We start from the raw sequence: 15,069 nt of genomic DNA, 5'->3' as shown, positions 1-15,069 counted from the left end.
AAAAACTTAGAAGTTATGGGTATGAAACAAATGTCCTTCTGATCCAGTACTACTGAGAAATGGTGGGAACTGATTCTATAATACAAGTGAATGTTGGGAAATATCAGAATTTCCTGAATTTGACATTAAAACTTACCAAGACACACTGACTAATTGTGAACCTAAGCTACTAAATCTGAGGTGAAGCAAGATCAGTAAGTGTAATTCTGGCTTATGGAGGTGAGCCAGCAAAGGGCTAAAGGCCAAGAAAGCTTCAGTTCGGTTTTTTGAAGTTTTGGTTTTACTTTAAAGAAATAATATTTAGGAAGTAACATTGAGAGAGAAATTTCACTGTGAATAGCAACATTTTTTTTCTAACTCTTGGCTATTAATACCAAACTGTACACATGTTAAAACAGATTGGAATCGAAAGGTTAAGTGTTATCCTGCAGATTTGATAAACTCAGCTGTTGTTGTCACAGGTCTTTAAATGACTCTGTTGACGGTTTTTTCTTTTTTTCCTCTTTCAGTGCCTGCCATTGCGTGCTAAGCTTTCTCTTGGCTCTGCCTGGCAGGAAAAAGGGGAAACTAGAAAACCCCATTAGTTGTCCATTTGCAGAATATCCAGGCTTTACTCTCAATACACAAAGAAATACAACGGTAGGAAGTTGTTTCACATCCGAGCCAAGATAAGGTCCTGAAGGTTTATTATTTTTGTTGCCTGATAGCATCGGGACTGGGGAGTAGGGGGCAGAGAAGGAACAGCAGATCAACATCCCATGGGGACAACAGAAGGGAAGACAGACAGATAGCCAAGTGCCGACAGCTTCAGTCAGTACTCCCAGAGGAAGTGTTGGTTTCACCAGATGAAATTAATACACAGAAGTCTTTACAGAGGCATTCAGATGTGACATTGTTTGGGGGGCCTGGCTATATAGCAGATGTATAAAGCAGTGAATCATATGTTTACATATAATTAGGTCTGTATTGACAAGCCAGGTTTTCCTTTTGTTTAATAATTTCCTACATTAACATCAAAGAGCTTGTTTTTATAATGAAAACACATTTCCTTTTTTGTTTTGCTTTGCTATAGCTCTGTATTAACATCAAACACAAAATCATGACCTATATGTGTAGATGTAGATATGTGCATACGCATTTATAGCCTCTAAAAGCAGATGCAATGTTATAAGATTTACTTCATTTGGATATACTCGGGTAATCTTTCTATGTGATCCTGTGTGTCCCTACAAATTTTGGGAGTACCTCATAATTTCACTATGCATATTAACCTTCAAATACCTTTGTAAAATTGGATAGGTTTTAAGATTGCAATTTTTGGGTCAGGAATTGCTTTGTTAGATACTCTGTAGACAGCTCAGTGTAATGTTATCAGGACTTAGGTGGTCTAAGTGGTAACTATGCAGAAAATACTACAAAAATATTTTTAGAGAGGAGATAATTTAAAATCATTGGTAGAAGAAGCTGTAACAAAATCTAAGCTTGGTAGAATTTGCCTTGTTTGTTTGTTAAATCCATTTAAAATAGTGTTTCTAAACTCTACAGAAATAGCTCAAATACAGCATTTGAGGTAAATAACTCCACATTAAGGACTTGAGAGCAAAGTTGGTAATTTTTTTCATCCCAGCTGAGGAAACTAAAAAGGCTTTAAAATAAGTGTGTTGGATAACAAGAAAAGAAGATCTCGGGAATGTTTACCATTGAACAGAATTATTAGTAATTTTTATCCACAAGTGTGCACAACAGGCTGTTTGTTAGTCTTGAGTGCTGTTCAGTTAGAGTTTAGTGGAATTTTTCAGTGTAGGAGCTGCTTAGTTATTCCATCTATATTCATGCTACATTAGGAAACAATTTAGAATGTGAAATAAATATTCAGCCATCTAGTTTTTGCACTTTTTGCAGTGGATTTTGTCCTGCACATTTTTAAAGGATAACTTTGTCTGAAATAATCCATGCAAAGTCAATAGTAATAGAGTCCTTTCACAAAGAAATTACTATCCATACTTTCCACCCTTACAGCTTTTTCAGTATAAGTTTTCTCATGTTTTTACTTGGACTATCAAATAGCACAAAGTTCTTGGAAACCTTCAGTGGAGGATGCCAGCTTTTTCGATTAACGCTGACAAAGTTTTCCAATAATTTTTACTTTAATTTCTTTTTTTTTTCTTCTTAAGGCCGAGCCCCTGACACTAAAACTCTCAATTTGGAAACAGTTGGAGTGAAAACTAATTCTGAAACTGGAAAGATCATTGTTGATGCCAGTGAAGCTACTTCTGTTCCTCACATTTATGCAGTTGGAGACATAACAGAGGTACTGAGTCTATATAAACTATTTTACAATAACAGGAAGCCAACTTTGTTCCTGACTAATAACTAGTCCCCAGATGTCGTCATGCTCTAGCATGTATCTTAGTGTTTTGCTCTTTTTCATTTTGCAGAGCTGTAGTGTTTATGCCAGCCACCTGGGTCAGTAATTTCCTTCACATGGATCTTGTGAAGTATCTCAGCATTAGAGATTATTACTGATGTTTATCAGGTGATGCATCATTGGTCAGAGCCTAATAATAATGTCTTTATCACTTCAATTATCTTTCTAATAATGTTTTTATCACTTCAGACATATGACTTCATACTGCCTGTGAATGCTGAGTGAAAGCAGTTCTTACCTTCTGGAGTTGAATACCCTTACTGGGAATGACCATGATGAGTTCTGTAATTAAATTTTTAGTATTTTAGGGTTTAATTGAGATAGTTTTTGAGATTAGTCACAAGACAGCATTTCTGCTCCCTGATACACAATCCTTCTGGCAAAAGTGTCTTCCTCTAGAATAAGAAAAAATAATTGCTGCAAATACTAAATGCATTTGACTTCTGTTCATGATTTGTGAATGATTATGCCAAGTAAACATGAGGTGGTTTTTTTGTTTGATTTTTTTTTTTTAAAGGAGGGGACATTATAACCTAAGCAAAATAATTCACTTACTATAGATGCAAAACCAGAACCCTGTGGCCTTAATCTAGTGCTATTGATAATCTACAGTTATCTACGGCAAGAATGTCTTGTCTTGATCAAAGTGCACTCAAATACTTTGACTCCCTCAATTTTCAGTTTACAGAAGAACTCAGAGTATCTACTGTAAGTTGGACATCTTCAAATGTGTTGTCTTCTTAAAAAATAATGTTTGTCTGGATTCTGAACTGTACAGTTCCAGGAGGATGTTTCATTAACTTGAGCAATATATAGAATATAGAGGCTGGGAATAGCAAGACATAGAATTCTCTCAGCTGTTATTGAACTTAATGGAATTGAGCACACACTTTCCTATTTTTTTGATATAGTAAACGTATCTGTTTTGAAAGTCTGGTAAATCTAAATACTGTAGCAATATCCAAACAATTTATACAGTATAATTTGAGAGACCTTTAAAAGATTTCTCATTCTGCCGTGTTTAAAATCTTTTAAAGGTCTCTCAAATTTATAAACCCTACAGGTTCTCCTAGTTGGAAAGAGCTCTGCAAATTTCTAAGTGGACTCTGGAACTGCCAGAGACACTTAAATCTCATAAATCTGATGACCATTCCTGACCTCTTCCCCTCTACGTGGACATGTGTTTCTTCCTGTCTGTCTCCATCTTCATGCGAATGACTTGCCATTTCCTTTTAAACTGTGTTAAAACCCTTTCCTGCTCAGCTATTTCTCCTTTTTTTTTTTTTTTTTTTTTACTCTCCACAGCTTCTCTGTCCTGTTGAGATGCTCAGAGCTTTGGGATTATGTACAGTTCCTATCCTTTTTTCTCACTTCACATCCAGGTTCCCTCTGTATGTTTCACTTCTTGCTCTGGAATATTTCCTGAAGTCCTCTTTCTGCTCACAATGACCTCCTACACCTGCTTGTCCCTGATATATACCTTGGTTGGGCCTCCTGCTTTCCAAAGTGTGCTTTTTAGTTTCATCCAAGAAGCAGTTGTTAGAGGCAATGTTGGCAGGGCCCTAGATTCTGTTGCTCATTTTGTTGCCAATTTGCAGTGTTATTTTGGGCAAGTCATTTCCTTTTGGGTACTTTTTGTCTTCTGCCCTTTGAGGATTTAGTTAAGTAAGAAATATAAAGTCAGAGGCAGGATGCTCTCCACTTGCCTACTCTGGATCTAAAAAATCAGGTCTTCATTTATTTGTCATTTTCATTTTGTTGTTAAAACTTGGATTTCCTTTTCCTGCTTTTGTCCTTATTAGTGCAGATCTTTTAACTTCAGTTGTTCAATAGGCACTTCTAAATGTTGTTAAAAACAGCAGCACAGTTTTATACTGTGTCCAGTGTACAATTGGGGAAAAACTTAAGAGTTAAGTCAGTGCTCTGTAGAAATATTCTCCTGAGTTTTTATCTGCATATGGGCTCAATATAGGGAATTAAGAAATCACAGTACAGTACTCATGCATTTATAGCATTTAAAGACAGAATGAATTATTGCCATTATCTTATCTGACTCTAGTACAGTGTGAGCCATGTAATTCCACTTGCTAAGCAATAAAGTTATTTAGTTTGAATACTTAAATTATTTTTGTCTTTTTTTAAAAAAGATGAATTAATTTAGATTAAAAATTTCATTGGCATGGGAACCAGCAGTGAAAGAAGGTTCTGTGTTGGTGCTGTTGCCTACAGGAGAGATGGGGAGGCACTCTTTATCAGGGGGTGTAGTGATAGGATGAAGCGTAACAGTTTTAAGCTGAAAGAGGGTAGATTTAGATTAGATATTAGGAAGAAATTTTTTACTGGGTGATGAGGCTGTGGCCCAGGTTGCCCAGAGAAGCTGTGGATGCCCCATCCCTGGAGGGGTTCAAGGCCAGGCTGGATGAGGCTTTGGGCAACCTGGGCTGGTGGGAGGTGTCCCTGCCCATGGCAGGGGGTTGGAACTGGATGATCTTTAAGGTCCTTTCCAACCCAAACCATCCTATGATTCTATCTCAAAGAATGCACACAGAAGAATCAAGTGCATCGTGCTAAGAACCAAAAAGCTGTAGAGTTTAGTGTGTGATACTTTCTGGGTGAGACCTACCAAGAGAGCACAGGAAGGGGAATCTTGTTTCCTGTGAATGAGCATGAATGATCCCTAATATTGCTTATAAGAATAAGATTATTTTTTTTTCTCTCCAGTGTTCCTGCTCAGGATTTCTCTTTGCTCTGCTTTCTCCCTGTCAGAGTCTCTTTGCTCCTACCTTTGCAAGTGGTTCTCAAGTCCTCTTCCTCCCTCCCTTACCACGCCACACTGAATAGACACTAAATTGCTACCAAATAGCAAGAGCTACTTTTTAGTTTTAATTCAATGCCCTGGCTGGAAGGGGAGTGAGAGAGCCAAAAAGTGAATTTCCTGATATGCTCAGAATGACTGTTTTCATTTGGGAGTCATACCCAGCTGGCCCAAATGGGAAACTATGTGTGCATGGGTGTCTTATTGCACCCTTGTATGGCAAATGGAATCCTAATGTTATCCAAGCTGTTCATTTGGAGAAAAGAAGAAAAAAAAACCCTTCCAGAGGTCAGTCAGTTTGTCTACCCTCAAAAAAAGTTTTTCAAGCTGTGGCAAAATATTATTTTTAACTGACAGGTGAAACTGCATTTAGGCATTTTCATCTTCTGTGATCAGGATGAGGAAGATCAAGCTGGACTTTTAGTCTGATTTTTTTTTTCAGTGCTGATATAAACTCTCTGTGTTAAAATTCTTCCTCCAGTAGTATTCTTGTTGAAAAGCATAGCACACACTATAAAGACATTCTCTCAGAAGGAGATTTATCATATGGTCATGCTGCTGTACATCTGTCATATTTCAAAGGGTCTTATAACAAAGATGTGTAGAGAAGGTGGAATGTACAGTATTTTACTTTGAATAGAAATAAGATGAAAAAAGTTGTGTTAGAACAAATACTCATTACTTCAAAGCTTTTTAAAGTCTCTTAGGAGCCATCTCGTTTAAATGTATGATACGTTAGAGGATTCTTATGAACAATTCATATCCATAATAATCAGCAGAGTAGTTCTACACATGACTGCAAAGTGAATGTTCATTTCAAATATTTACCAAGGAAGGTCTTTAAGTCATTGTTTATGAGAAATTGGGCTTTATCTGCATGGATGTTTTAGTAATTAGTTGGGTTTTATGGAATGCATGGCAGTGCTTTCACAATTTTATCTCTCGTTCCAATCTTCTATTCATTTCTGGAATGCCAAAACAACATCTGTATTTCCTGCTACAGAAATGATTGGCAGCCATGTTTCAGGCAAATGTGTATAAGAAAAAACAAATGGCAAATTTCATCTGGTAAATGACATTCACAGACTTGAAAGTCAGAATGCTGGATTTGAAAAACCATGACTTGATGGATCTTAGGTGGGAGGAAAAGGCGAAGACTTGCAGTTTTGTGACTTGTCATGAGCTGTGAGGGGAAAATAGGTTAGTCTTCATCAACAATTAGAATTGCAGCTTCTGTTATCAGGTTAGACATAAATGTTGTTTCAGTTTGGATTTTTGGAATGGAAGTTTTAACTTAAGTGGTTATTAGTACAGATAAAAGCATAAATGCATATTAATATGCAGATCATTGATGTGGTATGTGTACTGAAGTAAATGGTAGCTGATCCTATGCACAGAATCTATATAGCAACATACAGAAAAGGAAAGAGGCACAGATTCAGGTAAATGCTGAAAAACTTTAGGATAATTAAAAAAAAGTTTGAAAAACTTGAATATGTGTGTTGGGACATCCTTATTTTATTTTCTGCTGAAGACTGTTTTTGAGGGCTTATTAGATGACTTGGGGGCTTTGCAGGAGTGTAAGAAGTGTTGTATCTAGATAGGACATGTATGAATCAAAACTTCACGTTTTACAAAGCATTTCATGTTGTCCCACAAAGATGTTTTTCAGTTATAGCTTTCTTATGTCTCCACATCATTCCTTCTAGATTTGTAACCTCTTTCAGACAGGCATCTTGATGATACGTCTTGAATGAACTCTTAAATAATTTTTTTACTAGATTTAAAAAGTCTGTTAGATCTTATTAACTTACATGGACTGTTTTTCCTCAGACTTCAAAAAATTTATTTGAAAATTCCTTACTTCAATTTTCAGAATATTCCAGCTTTCTTAAAACTAATGCTGGAGTTCTGAGGTTCCAGTGGTATTGTGCCAGCACTCAAAATTGGGGTTCTGGTACACTGGATAGTCCTATTTGGATATAAAAAGTTGTCAGGACTCATGGCTTGTACTGGAGCATGTCCTGGTTGTATCCTGTTATCATCCCATTTCTCACTTGCAGGAAGTTAACATTTCCCAATAACAATCCTTTTCATGCCCTTCTCTAATACCAGACCCTGAGACTAGGAACATAGGTTGCAGTGCTGACAGAATATTGATCCACTTCTCCAATCCAGGACCAACATTGGAAGTCAGTGCCTACAAATACCTAAGTGCCTGTATTCTGTAAAAATATGACAGACAACTTTCTAAAAGATCTGATGTTATAAAAACACTGTTGCTTTATACTAAGCTTTTCCTGATTTAAAAGACCATCTGAAAAATTTCTTGACAACTTACTATGGAAAGAAAGGAGGAAATGAATGGTTAGCATGTGAATATCCTCTGCTTTTCAAGGGGTGACATGATAAGATAGAAGGTTTTGACACATTCATGGCATTTGTTCTGCCCCCATCAAGACAGATATTAAACTCGGAGACTTAAAAGCATGTTTGGACAGAAGTTATTACCACCTTCTCTACTTGGACCCCTGGCTACTAGGCTGGAATGCCAAAGATTTGGCCTTCCTCTGACCATTGTCCCAGGAGAAATCCTGGGATGCTACTTCTGTCATAGTTAAAACAAAGCTTTGTGCTCGCTCTCTTCTCAGGGCCGTCCTGAATTAACACCCACAGCAATAGCTGCAGGAAAACTGCTGGCTCAGCGTCTTTTTGGCCAGTCTTCAGAACTGATGGACTATGACAATGTGAGTTGTTATTTCTTTTTTTCAACAATAAAAACCAAATCTTACACTTTTTTTTTTCCTTAAGAATTGTTAAAAGGATTGTATTTTGTCATCTGGAATCTAGCTTTGACAGTAGCCAAAGGAGGTGTGTGTGACAGAGCTACACTTCTCAGTCATGCAAAAGTCTCCCCTATGTCTGCTGTGCAGCTGCCTCGTATCATTCAACAGTAACACTTTCTGTTTCCTCGCAAGCAGGTACCTACTACAGTTTTCACTCCCTTGGAATATGGATGTGTTGGACTGTCAGAAGACGCGGCTGTGCAATGTTATGGATCAGATAATATCGAAGTATGAAAACATTTTTAATTTTATAATTGGTGTCAGAGTTGCAGTATGAAAAGACAAAAGTTTCACTGTTGTATCAGGCAAAACTTCTGGTCCCCAAAATACTATGTTTGCAGTAACGGAGTTGGTGTCTTCAGAAAAGCTCGGCACTTTGAAAGTATTGCAGCAAGTGGCAATGGAAACTGTTACCTACTGGGCTTAAAATTATTGATAAGATGTGACAGCTTTAAACTAGCTGCCATTTTAGCAAGTTATATTGTGCAGCATCATTAAATAACGGTTATGTTCCTTTTAATTGTCAGAATTAATGGCCAGGTTCTTTAGTCTAAATTTTTGGAATGTCCCCAGAAATATTCACACAAGCTGCTAAGTGACTTTGTGGCTAAAATGTCTTGATATAATATTCCTGGACATTGCGTACTGAGGAAGAAATCTGTTATGGCATGTATTCACACCCAGCCCTCTGATATGAGGAATGAGATTAAGGTACTTGTGATGAAGAAATTCATAATTGCTATATAATAAGACAAAATTCAGACAAGTCACCCTTGAAAAGATATGTTGTGTTACCTTTATTCACTCATGAAAAAGACTGTGAGTATATGGCTTGGTAAGCTATGGAAATACAAGTGCAATGCTTCCATGTCCAGTCAGTTATTAGTTTTGTCTTTTATGACTCTGAAATACAGCTAATGCTTCAAAAACCTCTTACAGAACTGTTATCTGTGTTTCTGTATGCTAGTGTCATCTAGAATGATATAAATGACTATAAAACAGTCGTTCTCATCTGATTAAGGCATGTGTGTCATAAAAAATGCTGATGTTATGTATGTATTGAAGAGCAAGTTCAGCTGATGGATATAGCTTGGAGCCCCAGGCAAAACTGTTAATGAAAAAATAAGCAATTACTATTCAGAATGCAAAAACTACAGTTTGTGTTGTCTTGTGGTATACATTATTACAGATATGAAAAACTTCCTGGATTTCATTATTGTCAGTGAGCAAGTTACCAAACTTTTGGGAGAAGGTTAAAGGAACAACATTAACATTTTTAATTTGGGGCACTGCTTTGAGTAACATAATTATTTTTTTTTTTCAGTTTTGTTTTTAATCTAATGGTTCTCTAAGAAAGGCTTGTATTAAACTCTTGCTGTGCTTTACATATTTTTCTTTAAAATAATGAACAGGTTATAAATAAATATTTTTTTCTACAACATTATAACTATGTAGGAATAGTAGTCATTATAATATTAAATAGCAGTTTTTGACATCATAGTACCCTCTAACACAAAATGTTATTGTTTTCCCTACCAGGTGTACCATGCATATTATAAACCTTTAGAGTTTACAGTGGCTGAAAGAGATGCGACTCAATGCTATATGAAAGTGAGTGTTGTGAGCTTGTAACTTGCTATTAACTTAAAACAAGAGATATGGTATGGTAATTTTTAAGGAGGATTGTTTGGCAAAAAAAAAAAAAATCTCAAGATTGATGAGATATTTTCATGGTGACAGCATGTTTCTCTAGTGTAACTTCTGTTCTCCAGTGTAACTGCTGCTGTTCCTGGGATTCCTAATGAAAGAACCTAAGCCTTTACTGAATAGCTGAACCTGTTAGATTAGTGATGATTTAATACTTGATGGGAGGATCCAGGGAGAGACTGACTTTCTTTTCATAATTATAAAGATGGTGTCCTTAAAGGAACTAAAAAGTTTTAATTAATTTCTCTAATAAACATGTGCAGTGACTAAGGCCGTCCCAGATACTTATTAACTCACCTTCATCTTTGGCTGCTTTCAAGGCTTGACTCCTTTTTAGGTTATATGGCTGATGTGGTAGATGTATCTCACCAAACACACTGCTCTGTTTACTGACTGAATCACAAAGGCATAAAGTATCCTATAACTGGTAGTGGTCATCTCTGGAAATACAGCTGATTAGCTGCTGAGAGTAACTGCATCGGCTTGGAGAATTGCTAAGGTGGCCATTCAGTGTTGAAATAACACTAGTCCAGTTAGCATACTACAAAAGGTATTTTGAAGATTTCATACAAATGACAAACAGCAAAGTATTCAATTTACCACAAATTGTCATTGTCAGTGTCTCCCTGAAGTCTGAAAGAAATATGCTAATACAGCTTCAGTTCAGGAAAGTGCTTAAGGACAAGCATAAGACCTATTGAAGTCAGTAAGATTTAAGCAAGTGTGTAAGTTCTTGGCACATTGGGAGTAAACAGCTGAACTAGGATCTTGGGGCACTTCAGTTTCATTTAATTCAACTCCATGCCTTATCTTTAGATGTTCTAAGAAAAGATCTCTATGTAATGTATTGTTTTCAGATGGTGTGCTTACGAGAGAGAGAGCAACGAATACTTGGCCTTCATTTCATTGGACCAAATGCAGGCGAAGTTATTCAAGGATTTGCTCTTGGAATCAAGTAAGTACGAAAGAATGTCTCTAGCTTCTAAAGCCTACTTTAAAAGTTATTGTGAGATTATAAAAGATAGCTGCCTAGTTTTGGCAACACTATAAAGAATCCATGCTTTTTGTTACTTTTATGTAGTATTGCACATATTTTCACAAAAAATACTGCAGTTCTTCATTAAGATGTACTGGTTTTAGTTACTGTAATACTGGATATAGTTAAGGAACAACTGAGGAAAATATATTGTTGGCTTGATACATTTAAAGCAAAAAACCAAAATTTTGCCTTAACTTACTAATGTTAGTTTTCTCAGAGTGTAGCTTCTTTTGCATTCTGTGGACAGAATAGGAAATCGCCACATAGTTTTGCAAGTCACTTCTTTCAAAGGATATTTGTGCTTTTCATAAAAACTTTTCTTTATACCTGCCAGGCATTTCCTTTCCTAATCTCATCTTTAAATATGCATAGGCATTGCTCCACAAAAGCTCAGCAAGGATTTGCATTAATTTTTATATTTCTGGGGTATAAGCTAACTATAATATGATAAGGTAAGAAAGAAGCCTCTGTAGGATGATGGGAGAGAGGAGATACTTTTGTCTGGAGCTATCTGATAATTGCAACAAAAAACTTATCCAAGTAGGTGAACCGTTGTGATCTGATCTTGTTTAAGATTTTGCTCAAATATTAATATGGAAGTCCTCCCTTTGAAGGAGTAAGGAATGATTCTGGGTCCTCTCTGGTTAAATGGAGAATTCCTGATATGCCTCTTGTGTGCTACAATTATTTCATATTTGTTTTTTCATTTCCTTTCTTATTGCTGATTCACATCTTCAGAAACATTGATTCGTATATTTACATTACTAAATTATAGTTTTTAACTCCTCTTTGAAGAAAGTAGGCTGGGACACAAGAAATCACCCCCAAATGTGGTGTTAGTTCATTTTCCTAAATATCGTCACCATTTTATTGCAGTTTTAAAATTGTGAGTGACTAGCATAAATGAAAAGCAGAAAGGATTAAGAAGGCAGGACCGCAAGTATCATGTGAGGAATTATCTTGGAAATCACTGATTGCAGTGTACAGTCAGTACACATTTTCAACATGTGTTTATAGTCCATTAATTGCCAGTGGTATAGATTCTAGAACTACATTTTTAAGGATGTCATTGTTTTGAAGTCCTATCCAAAATAACCAGTGAAAAGGAAGCACATGAAACTGGAGTGCTTTTCTGCCTTGCCTGAGGGAAATTAAAACTTTAGCCACAGTAAGAGGTTTTCAGCAGGTCAGATACTGGTATTGGTTTCTATTGTATTTCACAAATCCAGAGCTTTCAGTGTGGAACACCCGCGGTAAAAGCTGCTGTTCTCTTTTGTCAAATATTAATTCTTTCTTCGGTCTCTCTAAAGGATTATTTTCCATCTTCCCTCTGCACTTAGCACTCCAGTAACATCTGTGCTCCGCAACGATTTTTTTTCTTGTCGGTGCTTTTTTGCATGTAGGTGGGTGCAGCAGAAGACATCTATGGCTCTACTCCCTGTATTTTGAAGAGGGAGAGAACATTATTCCATAGTGAGCTTGAAAGAATTCTTAAATTTTGTGCCATTTCAGCTATTCTTACAGCATGACCTGCCAGGGGTAGCAGCTCAAAGGAAATCCATCAAGTCTAAGAATGTTTTCGGACAAATAAAAGAATTAAGCAAGTGGGATTTTAGCTCAAGGGTTTTTTTGTTGGTTATTTGTTTTGTTTTTTTCAAATGAGAGACTTCTTCCTCCAGCTTATAACATTGATAATTTCAGCGTAAGCACCAGACTTTCTCTAAGATCATGGAAGAATATTCTGGTATTCCTTTCTTCAGCAGATTCTTGCTAGCGGTCCTAATTAAGATTTTCTTCCTCCGTGTGTATGTGTCTGTTTTTCCATCTGAAGTCAGAGTTAGAGAAACACATGTATGTACAAGAAAAGCTGAAGGCTGCAGTTTTGTCATATGTTTTTTGCCATAGGCTCAGTTGTGACTTGGGGTAAATTGCTTCATTCTCTCTGTCTCAACTGTTATGACAATTCTTCCCTACTTAACAATGTTCTGAAGCTGGGCGTTTAAATGTTGTTGTGGAAATGCCTGAGAAATAATAGACAGCATTGTTTGAAGAATAAATGCAACTCCTCTATCTGATTAAATGGACAAGAGCAGAATTACTTCGATGTTTTAGAACATTCTAGCTGAATCAGGTGAATAATGTTTGATTTTGTGGGTCTTTTTTTTTTTTTTTTTTTTTTTTTGGTAGATGCGGTGCTACATATCCTCAACTAATGAAGACAATTGGCATTCACCCTACCTGTGCTGAAGAAATTACCAAGTTGCACATTACAAAGCGTTCTGGCTTGGATGCAACAGTCACAGGCTGCTGAGGTTAAATACCATCCCTGGAAAGAAGGAAAAAAAGCACAGAATATATTTGTAATGGAAAGGGGCAATTAGAGTTGAGACTCTAAGATTCTAAGGGAACTTTAATGGTTCGCGTTTCAGGAATCTTTCTTGTTGTCCCTATACACAGCTTTTTCAAACAGCCAGACAAAGAAATTTTCCTCACACCATCACAGTTCTAAAATCAGTGCAGTCCTGCTGTAACAAATCTCTCTCTTTCAAAGTGACTATAGGCCTTCTCTTGTTGGGAGCTAGGGATTAATTACAGTTTTAAATATGTAAATATAACTGAAGCCAGTACATCTAAGGCCATCTACAAATTAACAGTTGCCATTGGGTTTCTCTGTTGGCATGACTGACCTGCCAACAGAAGTGTCTCACATGATGTTTATACAGATGTTAGGAATCAGACAGGACCTCCCTTAGAATTTTGGTGATGACACTTACCTCCTAAGTACTTGGATAGCTCATTACTCATCCTAATCTTGAACACTGAGACTCTGTACTGACTAGTAGAAGCAAGTTCCTAGAGTGTGTAACAATGGGTGAACAGTCGTCTTTGGGTTTTTTCTTTCAAATGTAATATGTACAGGAATTTAATAGAAAATCACTTATCACTGAAGCTGTGCTGCTACTGGATGAATCCCAATGGATTAATCAGTGGCAGCCTGGTCATAACATCATGGTGGTAGCTAAGAGTGAATGAGCTCAGAGGTGCTAAAGAAGGAGTTGAATTTTATGGTGACTTCTCTGCTTACTCTTGAAATTTCTAATTCAGTCCAACTCAAATTAAATCGACACATTTCACAAATTACTGCTTGAACAACATATATTAAGTGACATTGACAAGTAGAATCAAAACCACTAATAATCCAACTCCTGCAGCATGTTCTGCTTTATAGAATGCAGAAATCTGGCTGACACAGTGATATATTTTGTTGGTTTGGTTTTAAAATTTTCTCTACTGATGATCTAGGTACTACATCTGAATGGATTTAGCTGTGGCTTTAATAAAACATGTTACTGAAGGGAACTATATTACACAGTGATTTAGAAGAAATGGTCCTGCTCAGAACAAAGATAGAAAATTATTATCTGTAAACTTTTTTTTTTCTTCTGAGTATTGACCAGAGTAAGAAAGCATTAATCTGTTGCAAATTTCTGCCTGTTTTCCTGCTATCCAGAAGGGGGAGATGCTGGCTAATTTGTGGCAATAAAGAAACAGAAATCTGATAGTGATGCTGCTTTTGCAGAACCCTGTTAAGCAGGTAGCCTGACAAAGGCAATCTTAAAACAAACTGCACTGAATTTCAATCCAAGTTGCAGTTGCCAACATTTTGATATGCATAGTCACTTCGTTTCTTGCACTCTTTACAGTAGAATAGTACATGTAGGAAAAGAAGAGATCAGCTTGAGGAGAAACAAAATGTATCCTTTTTGCGGTTAATTTATATCAGTGTTTTTGTATGTGGGATTTGATATTTTCATAGCTGTCCTTCTGCTTGTTACACAGTTTGGAGACTAGTCTGATGATTCTGTCTTTGCTGCTTTTTTTTTTTTTTTTTGACTGCTTTTTCACTGCTGCAACATGCAACAGAGACAAATGGTTGGCTTATGTCAAGTGCAAAATCTTTTTCACCATGAAAATAGTATTTGTCAGAAAAACTATTAGATAAAAAGTGATCAGACCTTCCTTCTGAAATATTATGTAATAGCGTTTATCACACTCTCATTGACAGTAGGATACTCCATTTTCAAAGATTTGTTCTGACTTAACAACAGAAGAAATCTTAAATGCTTTCTTTACAGTTTCCTGATATTTCTGGTCTGTAAAAGAGGAAGGAGTGATATAGTTTGACTGCAAGTGGCATTCCCTATCAGATCTGCTGATGTCATTTTTCATTTAT

General features: G+C 36.4%; 1 protein-coding gene across 1 annotated transcript in view; it reads left to right on the top strand.

The window, feature by feature from the left end:
* Window positions 1-13,146, top strand: part of TXNRD2 (thioredoxin reductase 2) — a gene marked incomplete at its 5' end in the record, with an annotated part of 29,993 nt that extends 16,847 nt beyond the window's left edge. Inside the window, 6 exons of the mRNA XM_010076951.1 lie at window positions 2,175-2,311; window positions 7,895-7,990; window positions 8,225-8,317; window positions 9,629-9,700; window positions 10,654-10,751; window positions 13,023-13,146. Of these exons, the coding sequence (XP_010075253.1) occupies window positions 2,175-2,311; window positions 7,895-7,990; window positions 8,225-8,317; window positions 9,629-9,700; window positions 10,654-10,751; window positions 13,023-13,146 (620 nt within the window). The remainder of the gene's footprint in view (window positions 1-2,174; window positions 2,312-7,894; window positions 7,991-8,224; window positions 8,318-9,628; window positions 9,701-10,653; window positions 10,752-13,022) is intronic.
* Window positions 13,147-15,069: the final 1,923 nt, after the last annotated feature.

This window comes from Pterocles gutturalis, unplaced genomic scaffold (assembly GCF_000699245.1).
Source record: "Pterocles gutturalis isolate BGI_N339 unplaced genomic scaffold, ASM69924v1 scaffold10883, whole genome shotgun sequence".
Taxonomy (NCBI): domain Eukaryota; kingdom Metazoa; phylum Chordata; class Aves; order Pterocliformes; family Pteroclidae; genus Pterocles; species Pterocles gutturalis.
The sequence above is the reverse complement of the archived record's forward strand: the minus strand, read 5'-3'. Positions and strand labels throughout refer to the sequence as shown.